The following is a 14,475-nucleotide window of genomic DNA, read 5'->3' on the forward strand; positions in this document are numbered from 1 at the left end:
CAGCTGTAACACATTTAGTAACCAAACTAATCACACTGTTGTGTTTGCTTTCACAAGGTAAATCTGCTAAATGTGTGGGCAGATAAAGATCGAACTGTGCAAGTCTACAACTTCAGAGGAGTGAAAAACTGAATTTTTATTTCATTACACAAGAGGAAAAGTTACAGAAAAGCAGGGAAAAGCTGTCCCCTGCTGCTGAAATGACACTGATGCTGAGCAGCTGCAGGACAGCATGCTAACAACTAGCTGGTTAAAGGATCACTAATCAGTCTGTCAGGCTTTAGCCTCCGGTTTGTACTGTTTACTGGTTAATACATAATAATGCACTTCAGGCCAGCCTGTGCAGTAAGGCAAATATATGTAATGAGTACTGTAACAGCTTCATGCAGGAAGTAAATAAATAACATAACAGACATAAAAAAAGCAGAAAAGGTGAAATCCAAAAGGCTTCTATGAAGCGTCGGACAGTTTAACTTTAACTTTCCAGAAGAAGTCGCAGCACGAGTTCAGTTAAACGCTTGTTGTCCAACGTGAGGGCGACGTGGAAATGAAGGAGACTTTCTGCAGGAGTTGTTAGTGTTTGGGTCCGTGTAGCTATGCTGTAACTAGTGCGTGCGCTTATATGTATGTGCAGTCTCTGAGATTTAAGTGCAGCTGTGATGTATGTATGTGAGAAAGTGTGTTTATGTGGAGAGAACATGAAACGTCTGTGCGGAGAGAACTAACCTGCTCCAAAGAAAAAAGAAGACCTTAAACAGCAGGAAAAACCCAAACATACTGCATGTCTGTCCTGATCTGGACTGGGGAGTGATTAACCCTTTAAGACCTACCATAGAACCAAGCCCGCCAGAGCTTATATTATATTTTTACCTGCTGTGGAGCCATTTTTGGGAGCATTTCAAGTTGCTATACATCAATACAACCATTATAAATTATAAATTGCAAAAAAGTGCAATAAACTACAAAAAAATTGAAAATCGTTTTTGTTTTTTTAACATATATTTCTAGTTAGAGAAATTTAAGAGGTTTATCCCTCAAAACTGTAAATACAAAAAAGTTGCACAAACTAGTTTCCCACCACAGGAAATTTATTTTGAGTGTCTTCATAGTTTTATTTTTGAAATACACCAATTTTTATATACTGCAGGAAAAACGAAAATAAATATTATAATGCAAATTTGCAAAAAAACAACAACATCTGCATCAAAATAAACTATTTCCAGCAGTGCAATATGAGTCCTAAGCATCCCAGAAACGACACAGAAAGTCAGAAAGTCAAACATAACTTTTAAAAACACCAGTATAGGCCCTGAGGCCCTGATGGTAAAAAACTACATTTCCACGAAAATGACGTCACTTCCGGTTTCGGGCAGGTCATGGCGGACATGCGATAGTTTGCGCTGACGTCTATTCCAACAAAGGAAGTGTTATGAACAGCTGATCGGATCGGCAAAGTGTGTTTCTGGAATATTATGTTTTTGTTCCTGCAAGCGCTTTTTATGCAGTTTTTGCAAAGCTATATGTGGAAGGCAACCGTGACCGAGGACAAGCTGATGGCATCAGATGTAAGTACAACTCCTCCGGTTTCATATGCAAAAAAATTTTTTGCGTTGCCTTACATGGTTGCAGTGCTATCGGGATTTAAAAATAGTTATGCAAAACAGAGCGTGCCCGCTCTGACCGGTTTTAAAGGGTTAATGTGTAGGAATGAAAAGATGCAGCTTTGATGGAGATGAACCTACAGAGGGCTCCACTCAAAGAAACCCTGAAAGGGGAAAATGCAGCGACTCATAATCGTCTGTATCGCCCCGATGCGTCTGTATGCATGCCTGACAATATCAGGGTGTGCTCCTAATGAGAAGCTGGATGATGTCCTGGGTTATCTCCTCCCAGATCTGGATCAGGGCATCACCAAGCTCCTGGAGTGTTTAAATGATTTTACAGCCGCTGACATTTAATCTTTATGTAGGAAAACTGGAATAAAACTGAAACGTTCTAAAGATGAAAGGCAACACAAATGACTAGAAAGGCAAAGCAGCTAATGAAACTCATGAATCACCCGACCTGGTCTGTCTGTCAAAATCTAAAATGAAGTCAGCTTCTTTCCATCGGTCTGACCGACTCTTTATGCTAATTGAACGCAGTGACGTCCTGATGATCTAATGTCATGAAAATGAACCCAGTTTGTCTTCCTTAGCTTCCTTTTTGAAATGTCAGTTTCCATCATTATTATTTGCATTAACAGTCACAGCACAGTGTGTAATATGTTACTGCCAAAGCTGACGGGCAGGGAAAAGAAAATAGGAGACAGGAAATAATAAAAGAATAGAGCAACAGGCTGTGAACTCATACACCTGTAATAAAAAAACAGAAATCATTTCAGTGTTTAAGTGATGTGTTTTCACAAAGCGCCTGAGAGAGTGTGGGCCACGAACTTACCCCACCCCCCACATAGGTTAGTTGGTGTTGTGACTTTTCTCCTTTTTTCTCTTATTAATACAGTGACACTGTCATTGCCTTGTGTTAAGACTTGTAAAATAAAGCCCATTAAGCTCTGATTCAGCTCTACTTATTGCTCCCACACCCTCCTCTAGACCTCATAATGGGGACTTAACGATTTGGAAGACACTGAAACAGCTGTGTTAATGGTTCTGATAGATGTGTGTTGCTGCATGGCTGCTTATTGCTTAGCTTTGGTGTGTTTGGTAAACTCTCTCGACATGTAGCTCAGTTTCCTTCAGACGCTATTTTTTTATTTTGCCTTTGTTACTTCAGAAGTCATACAGGTGGAGACTTTTCCAGCCTTAGACCAGTAAAGCTTGTGCTGCTCTCCAGAAGCTAAGTAGGCTATGGTTTCTTTGGGGAGAGATTCAGTTGCATTGTTATTCATTGTTTAGCTTGCAATGCTATTAATTTGCTTCTGATCTAAAAGTCTCTTTGTGTCTGGTTGGATGGTTACTTGGGATCAGCTGTAATTCATTTTGAAAGAGGAGGAAAAATCTACTCAAGAACAAGTCAGAGAACCTATTGTGGGTAGGGACATGTTGAGGATGCTGGAGAAGTACATTTGAGCTGACTGCTCACTGCGAAAAACAGATGCTAGCATTGACAGGATCAGGGAAAGACAACTTTCATCGATTTTTGGATCATCCAAATTAATATGCAGAACATGTGGTTCATTGTAACAACGTCTTTAATTATAATCTGACAAAGAGCTGCGTGGTATAAAGAGCATCACAGCAGCTCTCACTACCCTCTTGTAAACCTTTCCTTTCTCTCTTGCTGCTCTCAGTCGGTCACAAATCACCCAGACACTCGTCTCCACCCACTCCACCCACTCCACCCTGCATGCTCCGCCTTCTTCTCTTGTGCATTGCTCAGACATCCTCTCACTCTTCATGATTGTGTTAGCAGTCCTGTTAAAAAGTTTTCTACTCTCTCTCCTAGACCTCTCCGTACCTCCACAGGTATGTCACCTGGACCAGCCGCCTCTCCACTCTTACTCCCCTTCATAGCTGCCCTCACTTCCTCCTTACTAATCCTCTGTCCTCCTCTCTCTCATATTCTACAGTCATCGGATCCTCATAGTCCTCCTTCATCTTCTCAACAGACTGATGGTAATTGGTCTTTAATCACGTTGCAACACAGTGTCTCTGTTTAGCCAATCAATGCAACAAAAATATAGATATTTTTAATTTAAAGCAATGTAAAATATTGCATTGTAATTACAATTTATTTATAAATGTCATGATTAAGTATTGTGTAATGTTTAAAGTTCCAAACTGTAATGCGACTCTTTACCACTAGGGGGCAGATAGTGAGTGAGCAAAGTGTCCACCATGGCTTACACACTCATACACGCCTCGCGCCTTTGAGGCAACTACTACTGTGATTTGCACGTTATGCAAATAAACAATACAAATGTATCATTATTGTTTTTGCCATTGGGAAGACCAAAACAGGCAATCCACCCACTCGAAATCCAAAGTGTAATTAACTAAATGTGATCTTATATGAATAATTAGTGTCAGATAAGGGAAAAGGAAACTTAATGTTACTATGCCCTTAAAGGAAATATGAAGTCAGCATCAAGTATTTCTGTATGTGCACATGTAGCTACACCTTGGATGAATTCAAAGAGGAAGGTGGAGATGTCCCTGAGAAGTGAAGGGATAAAGAAACAAAGATATGACGGATATCCACACCGTCTGTACCCGCCCCCCTCGCAGATGCTCTCCTTGCAACCCCTCCTAGGGCCTGCCCCTATTGTGAGGATTGTGTGCTGTTCAGCAGATTGGGGAAGAATAGACTCAATTTCATGTTTACACTTTTTAAAATTAGGAAGTTTAACAACCAAGCAGGATGAAAAAAACAAGATGAGTGCGTCTCATTTTGGTGGTAGATGCCAGGACTTCTTCTCTCCCAAATTTTCATTCTCTGTTCTCTCTGATGAGAGCGATCATTGTTGTAATCATTCAATCATTCAGTTCCCAGAATACTTTATTTGGTGAGTGAAATGTAAGTGATTGAAATGAGAACAAAAACAAGCAGCAGACCCAAAAACAAAGTAAAATCTGGTGCAAAAACCGATGGTGGAACGAAAAGAAGTCACAGGTTGAAGAAGGATTAGTCACACTTACCTATGCCTGAAATCTTTGTTTCTTTGAAAAAAAGCCAGAAAACCCAAGAAAGCAGAGAGACACAAGTTAGTTACCAGATTGGTGCTCGGCTGATATTACAAATAACTCTCTAGGGCAGGGGTCCCCAATCCCAGTCCACGAGGGCCGGTGTCCCTGCAGGTTTTAGATGTGTCCTTGATCCATCACAGCTGATTTAAAGGGATAAATGACCTGCTCAACATGTCTTCAGTTCTCCAGAGGCCTGGTAACGAACTAATCATGTGATTCAGGTGTGTTGACCCAGGGTGAGATCTAAAACCTGCAGGGACACCGGCCCTCGTGGACTGGGATTGGGGACCCCTGCTCTAGGGGAAAAATACTACAGCATGAGCAACAGTTAGGATGAATTATGGAAATCAGTATGAAAGAGATGTTAGTCTAAAACATGGCCGTTTTCCACTATGTTGTTAGTTCTTCATTAGTTAGCTAACATGAATGTTAGCTAATGTAATTCTATCAGCAGAAACCAACCAACCCAGTGACATCGTGGCACTCAACATGTTCTTAAACTTTAAACACCTGTTTCTTTAGTCCAGACAGTGTTAAACCTGTTTGAATGTAGGGCTCCGTGGTGTAAATTAGCATTACATTATATTATGTTAGCATTGCTATTAGCATTAAATGTAGTATTACACTTCTACATTAAGTACTCTTAAATCAGGTCATTTTGACAAATCACTGGGTCCTGTTTTGTTTTACATCAGCTCATGAATATTTACAGTTACCAGGCAAAGCTGGATGAAATGGTTTGGCAACGCTTTCTTGAAAAAGGACTCTCAGTTCTGTGGGTAAGACCTTGGGCTGTGTCCAAACTAAGGGGCTACATCCTTCGAAGGCCACGAAGACCGGAAGTGCAAGGCTGTTAAACTGGACGGTCTGCCTAGCAACCGCCACATAAGCAGCTACAGCTGTGGTGGACGGCATGTTCGATAGAAATGCAGGAAATATTTATGTCATATGTTTGACTTTTATCTGAGAAAACTGTTGTTTCATGTGTGTGTGATGCATCTGGGAGAACATTACAACCATGCACTGAGCCAACAATGCTAACTTTAGCTAGCAAACTAGTTTGCTACTGTAGTTCATGAGGCTAGCCTCATTTCATTTTGATGGTGCAAATGTAAAAGGATTACATCATGTTTTACTGTATATACAGCTTTTTGAAAAAAGAAAAGCAAAGCTCAGTGGTGGTATAAAATAAACTAAAAGATTTGATCTTTGCGTGTTTCAGAAAAAATGGAAGACAAGCTGATGCAGTAAATATTCTTTTATTGATGAGAAAACTGTGCAATTTAAGATGTTGAAGATATGAGAGCATTAAACAGGCAGGTTTGTGTAAGAGGCTCTAACAGGAGAGATGACACAGAAACATCACATCCTTATAAAATACTGACACACTTTATGAAGGGACAACTTTTCACAGCCCTTTGAACTCTTTATTTAAATGAGCTGCATACGTTTCCCAGTGAAACCAGCACTGTGATAAAAACAATACTTTAACTAAATATGTTCTGGATAAAACAAATTGTTATCAAAGGTGTCTGTGGGTCCCTTTACTGTTCCTCCTTTCCCTGTCAGATCCTGCAGGATAAACAGCAGTGAGTGGTTCCCTGTATGTGTTGGAGATGCAGGAAGCAAATATCGAGAAACTGTTTAAATATTTCCACCAGTCCCTCAGCTACAGAGAACCGCTGTCAGCTCTCGCCCTGTTCTCCTCTGCATCTCTCAGCTGCTGCTGGCTCCTTTTTCTCCTCCTCTTCCTCACACACTGCTCCTGGTGTCAGGGGTGGAGAGCCTCGTCCCGTCTCCTCTCACCTGCTCAGTCTCTCCTGACTCTGGACACTTGCAGAAGGAAATCAACCATGGCAGTTAACAACTAAAGCAAAAACGTTATCAAATATCTGTCAACGTTCAGATGAAAATGCAGTTTTCTAATAGATTCACATGGACAGTTTTTTAAACTAAGAGAAAATGGAAACAGGACTTACGATCCTGCAGAGTGTTGATCTTTATAACAAGGGTGACGTGCTCAGGTCGTTTGATATAAGCCTGAGAAAAACATGAGGAGGACTTCTCCATCTACTGTCCGTGTCATTATTAGTGTCTCGATACAGGCTGAGAGCTCCTCCAGCTGTAAACCACAGCGTGGTTGAGTCTGTGTCCTCACCACAGTTCACGGGCCACATGTTTGGTCCCCGCAAACACACTTGGCTTAAAGAGCGAACCGTCCGCTCGGTTTATCCTAAAACCGTTAAGTACACTGAGCAGCGCCAAGCAGACCCAGCTTCAGTAAAAAAACTAACCAGCCAGAGCTTGTATGACCTGAGCTGCGTTAAGAGGCTGACGTCACGTAACTTAGCCAAAGGTTAGTAGAATTTAACATTTGAAGACTTTTCAATATGCTAACATTTGTTCTGCTGCATATTTCAGTGAGATAAAAACCCAGTACTTACTTTTAAAAGTTTATTTCCGGACCGCTTCGCTTCGACTTTTTGCCATTTTCTCCAAACGATTTCTTCAACCTTTGATTTGCAATGAATCCTGGGATAGGGTAGGCCACGAAGGATATAGCATCCTTAAAATCTGGGGAAAATGAGGACGCACTTGTGGGCTGCATTTGGAGCCGCTTTGGAATTTGGACAGCCTACAAACGCGGCCTCTGAAGGATGCAGCCTCTGAATTTGGACACAGCCTTCATCTCTGTGAAACCAGGGAATGTATTCTCTGGATTAGGCTTCACTTCCAACAGCAGCAGTGGATCTCCTTACCTTAGCTCCATGACACTGGTAACATTCCCAGAGGGAAAGATTCTTCTGATGTAGTTGAAGTCGCCAACGAAAATGCTGCCGTCTGCTCCACATGCCAGAGCCAAGGGCGCCAGCAGCTTGTTGCCCTCTGCCTGCCCATTACAGCTGGGGCACGAGATGCTGCGGCGACGACCGTTTCCTAGGAGAGGGAGTTAAAATTCACTTTTCCACATGTGAACCAGTAGCTGGTTAAAATCCAGCTGGGGTGGATTCACTAATTTCCAAGAGAACAGCTTTTTATAATAGAAACAGCGATGAAAAGCAGTCTGCAGTACATGTGTGTGATTCCTGTGTAGTTATCTGTGATCGGGAACAGAACAACACTTTTCTAGTCTTACTGACTACTTAAAACATTTTTACACTACAAGCCATTTTTAACCTTCCAGTCAAACAAAGCACTCCTGCCCCGCATCCATGACCAGGTTAGAATCATCAGGTAATCCTAACATCCATGTCTTTGGAAAGTCATTGATTTTCATTCCGGTGGAAGTATGAGGAGGAATACTGATGGCCACAGATGGGATATGAAACAGGAGCCCTTTTTGCTGTGAGGAGATGCTAACCAGCGCATCACCATGCTGCCACCATGTGGCTCGTTGAACTCATGCATCACAGCAACTAGTTTACAAAAGCTTATTATTGTACTCAGGTTGACTCGAAGGTGGCAACTATGTCTTTACTGCAACATGTGCTTCATTGAACTGATTATCCTAAACCTTCATAATTAAACCTCTAATGACCAGTTTACCTTTATTTGGGATTTTCTTTAATCTACATGGAGTGAAAAATATATAAGTTGACTCAGATAAATACACAAATCTATTAACCCTTTAAGACCTACCATAGAACCAAGTCCGCCGGAGCTTATATTATATTTTTACATGCTGTGGAGCCATTTTTGGGAGCATTTCAAGTTGCTATACATCAATACAACCATTATAGCCCAGATTTTAATAATATGTATTCATTAAGTGCATAGTAATTACATAAATTGCAAAAAAGTGCAATAAACTAACTGGAAATATATTTTTAACATATATTTGTAGTTAGAGAAATTAAACAGGCTTATCCCTCAAAACTGTGAATACAATAAAGTTGCAAAAAATAGTTTCCCACCACAGGAAATTTATTTTGAGTGTCTTCATAGTTTTATTTTTGAAATACACCAATTTTTATACACTGCAGGAAAAACGAAAATAAATATTATAGTGCAAATTTGCAAAAAAGCAGCATCTGCATCAAAATAAACTATTTCCAGCACTGCAATATGAGTCCTCAGCATCCCAGAAACGACACAGAAAGTCAGAAAGTCAAAGATAACTTTTAAAAACACCAGTATAGGCTCATGAGGTCCTGATGGTAAAAAACTACATTTCTGCGAAAATGACATCACTTCCAGTTTCAGCAGGTCATGGTGGACATGCGATAGTTCACACTGATGGACGTAGGAAGTGTTACAAACAGCTGATCGGATCGGCAAAGCGTGTTTCTGGAATATTGTGTTTTTGTTCCTGCAAGTGCTTTTTATGCAGTTTTTGCAAAGCTTTATGTGGAAGGCAACCGTGACCGAGGACAAGCTGATGGCATCAGATGTAAGTACAACTCCTCCGGTTTCATATGCAAAAAAAATTATTGTGCTAGCTTACGTGGTTGCAGAGCTACCAGGATTTAAAAATAGTTACGCAAAACGGAGCGTGCCCGCTCCCATCGGTTTTAAAGGGTTAATATGTTTTTCTGAAGGTTCTACCATGAATTCTATTGAAAAGGCCGTTGCCTATTAACTTCTCATTAGTGACATCCGGTACTTGTCAGCATAAAAAGATTTGTTTCACCAAGTTAAGGATGAGAATCACACACTGGCAGCATTGTGAAGCTCTACTGAAGTCATTTCTAAACAACTACACATACAACTGAGGCAGCATCATCCTCTAGGACTGTTTTGCTGCCAGTGGTGCGGGTGTATTACACAAAAGTGGACCAAATATTGGACAAGTACTAAATCCTTCAACTTGACTGCAAATCAACAACGAGAAGTCTGAAAATACAAACGTGAAAACAGGTTTTGTAATAAAGCAGTTCATGTATCCAAAGCTGTGACCTCAGTACTACTGACATCTTAAAACGACAGCTCTGTGACAGAAAATCAACTCATTTAGATCAACCAGTTATGTCAAGAGTGGTCAAACATCCAGGTGTAACATCAGCTAGCTGCTGAGAACTAACGCTGTCAGGTCAAAGTGCAACGTGCTGAGGGAGGTTTGATCAAGTATCAGTGATTGTGTACGTATATGTTCCAGCTTTGACGCTCTGTGGAGAAGTGCTGTACAATCAAGACAAACAAAATCCTTTCAAAGACTTAATTCAAAAGAAATGACCATGAAACCATGATGAGTTACATAAACCTCTGACCACAAATGTATGTAACAGACAACAATTAAAGTACAGGCTTTAAAGGAAATGTGCAGTCAGCATGCAGGGACCAGCACTGATTATGTGTGTGCAAGCTCAAACACACTGGGAAGCTTTTATTCTATACTTACCCATGATGCTGTTGATGACAGGTGGCTGCTGGGAAATGAAGACATTCTCACCGCTGCCTTTGTACAGTATCCCTGGAAACGAGATGGATAAAGCATTGAAGGAAAGTGTCTGTGTGTAAATACAGGGAGGCTGCAATCAGCTGGTTCATCTATCAGACTCATATAAAATTAGACCTTCAGTCACCTGTTAAGTTCATGTACTATTTTTACAGTACTGTCCAAATAAAGTTAAACTAAAACTTCTATAAATCGACCCAGTCGTGTCTGAACTTTGGTAGCCAGCGCCTGAGGCACACAGTTTTAAGGGAGAACATTGTTTAAACTGAGGTGTAATATTTTAGGTTGGTAGAAACAATGAAGGATGACAGAGGAGAGAAGCAGAGTAAGAACGATGAGGGGTAGGTCGGCTGGCTTTTGACGAGGTTGATGAGGGAAGATGAAAAGATCAACAGAGGAGAGATGCACTTGTTCTTCAAAGTAAGACATCAAAGTCGCCTCCTGTGGTGAACTGAATTATTAAAACTGCCACTTTCTTGGAACCCAGTTCATCTTATCTTTCTTTCTTATTTTATGCTTGGATGCAAAGCAAACAGAGATTTTAAAAAAAGACAGGCTTCATTTGATGGACGTGGAGCGTAGATACAGTTAGTAGTGCTGCGCCATATCATACTGCTCTACAAACAGTGTCTGGTTTCTTACTTTTTGGCAAATCTGTCACATTTGTCAAATTTTAATAGAAGACAAAGAGAACCAGAGAAAATACAAAATGCAGTTTTTAAATTTAGTTTATTAATGCAAAAACAAACTAAGCCTACCTGGCCCTATGTGGGGAAGTAATTGCCCCCTAAACCTAATAACTGGTTGTGTCACAGTGCAGACCCACACGCAGACAAACAGAGGAACAGACGGTGGTTTAAACTGAAAGAGAGTCTTTATTTGATGGCTGTACAAAATACTTCAAAGCAACAAACGAAGGGAGGAAGTGAAAACGCTAACAAAAACTTTGAGAAGCTAAACAAAAGAACACAGAAGAAACGTAGGCGATGAAACAGGCGAACCGGCGAGGAACAGAAGGAAACACACACTATATGAACACACACAGAGGGTAACGAGGCAAACAGGCAGGGAACACAGCTGTGAGTAATTAGACTCGCCGAGACTGGGAGGAAGACAAACAGAACACACTGACACAGGACACAGACTGTCAAAATAAAACAGGAAATACGTGAATGGAGAGACGAGGATGACAACAGGTAACACAAGAGAGGCACAATAACATCTAAACACTAGAATCATTAACAAATAACCACAAACAAACTAAATCGATCAATATTCATAATCACAAATCACTAGACCCCGTACCATGACACGCTGAGTCACTCGTAGCAGCAACAACTACAAACACTACAGAAAAACAAACACAAAAACAGCTTTTCTTTATGAAAACCCATCTAAACCTCGAATGATAAGAATGGGATCCAAAAACTGGAATCACGTCTTTCTAATAGGAAAAACTACCCACAAACGAATTCCTGTGCACTTTGACGCTTCTTTAAGGAAAACATGACTTCTTTAGAGAATAAAAAATTCTCAGTTTTGGATGTAAGTGGTATCAAAACATACCAATTGTGCTGCTTGTCTGCAATGCACAGCTTAACTTTTCTGCCCTTGAATTACTATTACAGTTACGTTTATACCACTTTATTACTAAAAATATTTGAACCATTCCTTTAGGACAACAACTACAAGACACCACTCACTCAGCATCTCTAGACCCAGCAGTCTTAGCTAATTATAATCTCCAACCTTCCTTTATATCAAACATCCTTGAAAGAGTAGTTGTCAAACAGCTAACAGATCATCTGCAGAGGAACGGCTTATCTAATAAATGGAGATTTTAATATTGCAGGTTAATTTCCATTGCCATTTTAAGAAGGTGGCGTGTGTCGACCCTTCAAAAGTCAAGAAATCCCGGCCAGCTGTTACTCCAGCTGTTACTCCAGCTGTTACTCCAGGCTAGGTGGCTAATGCACTTCACCTCTGTCCTCCACACTATAAAAGATGGCTCCACTTCTCAGTTTCTCTCTTCTGCTCCACCTTCCATCAACTCTTCGGTGATGCTTCTGTCTTGGTCTGTTTAATAAATGCTGAACTTCTTCGGTGGACTCCCTCCTTCTCACCTACTCTGAGGCAGTTTGTCAGGTATGTATGTGTGTGTATCCGACTAGACACCCCTGTGTCATCAGGTTCCCAATCATAGATGACTTCTTTTTTGAGTTACCACATTCTGAAGATCTTTGAAAAACTTGACCTTCAACCTTGATCTAAAAGTTGAAGTCACTGAAATTTGAACTCGTCTGATATGTTTAGTAGATGGTATCAATCGAGCTTTCCGTTGCATCTTTCTCCACTTGGATACCTATATCGCCCCCGCGACCACCTGCCCGCCCGGCAGGTCGATGACAACACCCCATCAGTCATTTACGGCTAAGGGATGACTAATCTCTTACAAAAAGATTAATCCAAAATAAGACAAATCTGGATGGATCAACTTAAGACACACAACTCTTGTACATCATGCTTTATTCATGTTCTCAGCTTGAGGTTGTTTCTGGTTTCTTTATATACACCAGGATCATTATCACTCTGTTATATACGATCACACACACAGGGGATGACATTTGAATTCACCTTTCATAATATCACCTTTCTTTGACAAATACAGTCTTCCACTGTTTACTATATGCACTTACACTGTTTACAAGGAAAACGGTGCATTAATGTTAGTTGATGTAACCACTTAATGTTTGATGTAGACTGAAAACTGCAAATATTAACAGAATTCACTGATTTGAAAATCATTTAACTGCAAATAGCACAAAGACAAGAACTCAGGTGAAGTCATATTGCTGTGTTTTTAACTAAATGATCAGACCGTCATGATCCGGAGGTACGTCTGGAAAACTCGTTCAGGCACCTGAGCTCCTTGGTCTCCATCCCTGGGCGGAGCCATTAGCTCCCCTGCAGAAGCTGATTCTGGGTAATTGGGTTGAGGATTTAAGCTCTACTCAGAATGTCCTTCACCGCCAGTTTGTCAACGACCTCAGGTTGGTATCAGCTCCAAGTTTTCAGGCTCTTGTTTCTTGTTTTTTCTGTTTTCCTATGCCACAGTTCACCTGGACCTTCCTTGCCGCTTACCTTCAGCTTCAGCTCTTCTCGGACTACCTCTCCATTCTGGAAAATACAGCGAACCTCACCTGCCTGCCCTCCTATCACCACCTCACAGTGGAACTCAGTCTCTGCCATTACTCACCTGGATTCTCACCGCCTGTCCCTCAAAGCCGAACTCACCCTGGCTACAAGTAAGTCCCATCAGTCGTACTCCACTTCCCCAAGTGTCCTTCGCCTCGCCACCTTCCTAACCCCGTTCTCTTCTCTTCTCAGACGTACCCACTTCATTCCAGTTGCACCTGTTAAGTCCCAGTTTTCCCTTACTGACCCACGGCCACGTCGCTACGCCACCCACGCCCTCCTCTACGAATTACACTCTGTTGTCTTATATACACACTGTAAAACGTGCTCGCCGTCTCTGTTGTGGTTCTAGGCGTTTGAGTCCACTTTTGCAATCGGTTTGCGCCGCTGTGACACACACTGGCACCAGAATAGAGTCATAACCTTAATGCAGGTATGAGGCCCTGTCAGGTCATTGTACTAATGTTCAGTTGAATATGAGGCTTTGGTTCAGATGACTGTCACATGCTCATGTCTGCTGTCATATAGTCTGTGATCCATTTATAACTCGGTTTCTTATGTTTACTCAGTCTAAGAGTCATCATATGAATCATGGGAGCATTCCTCATTGGCAGGGCTTCGTCAGTATTCACTAAACAAGTGTGCTTCGTGCAAATATAATATAAATTATGCCCATTCCACGAGAGCACATCTACAGCTGAACTATGAATAAAACACTGGAGCAGTGTTGGATTCCCAGACAAATAATTATTCCTGCAGTGTGTTTGGTCTCAAAGAGACTGCACTGCAGTTCTGTCCCTCCAGATTCAGAGTCACACCCACGGAGAGCAGAACACATGTTGCCAGATATCACAAATCACACTTGCTAATAGACACACTCTTTTTCATACACACACATATACACTGAATGGGGGGAGGAGGTGTTGAAAGCCCAGGAGGACCGCAAGGAGAGAAGGTGACTAGCAATGTGATGGATAGGGTGACAGACAGAGTTCAGCGAGGGAGCTGCTGGAGAGGGGTGAAGGGTAGAAGGATGAAAAGCCTTTAAAATGTATTTTATAAACATGTGCTTTACGGGATCGTTGCATCTTAACAAGACAAATTCAGCACAAAGCTACAAAAATGTGGCTGGCTAATGCTGCTGTCTGCTCAAAAGCATAGACAGCCGACAGCCAGCGCAACCGCTGCCTTCATTAC

The 14,475-nt window shown here is 41.3% G+C and overlaps 1 protein-coding gene across 1 annotated transcript in view; it reads right to left on the reverse strand.

Moving 5' to 3' along the window:
• Nucleotides 1–14,475, reverse strand: part of tenm3 (teneurin transmembrane protein 3) — a 184,501-nt gene that overhangs the window by 34,566 nt on the left and 135,460 nt on the right. Inside the window, exons 23-24 of the mRNA XM_085356703.1 lie at nucleotides 10,027–10,098; nucleotides 7,448–7,625 (exon numbers count right to left, since the gene is read on the reverse strand). Coding sequence (XP_085212829.1) covers nucleotides 7,448–7,625; nucleotides 10,027–10,098 — 250 coding nt within the window. The remainder of the gene's footprint in view (nucleotides 1–7,447; nucleotides 7,626–10,026; nucleotides 10,099–14,475) is intronic.

This window comes from Diplotaxodon limnothrissa, linkage group LG6 (genome assembly GCF_057381915.1).
Source record: "Diplotaxodon limnothrissa isolate DT_005_m linkage group LG6, D_limnothrissa_male_GT1.1, whole genome shotgun sequence".
NCBI classification, from domain to species: domain Eukaryota; kingdom Metazoa; phylum Chordata; class Actinopteri; order Cichliformes; family Cichlidae; genus Diplotaxodon; species Diplotaxodon limnothrissa.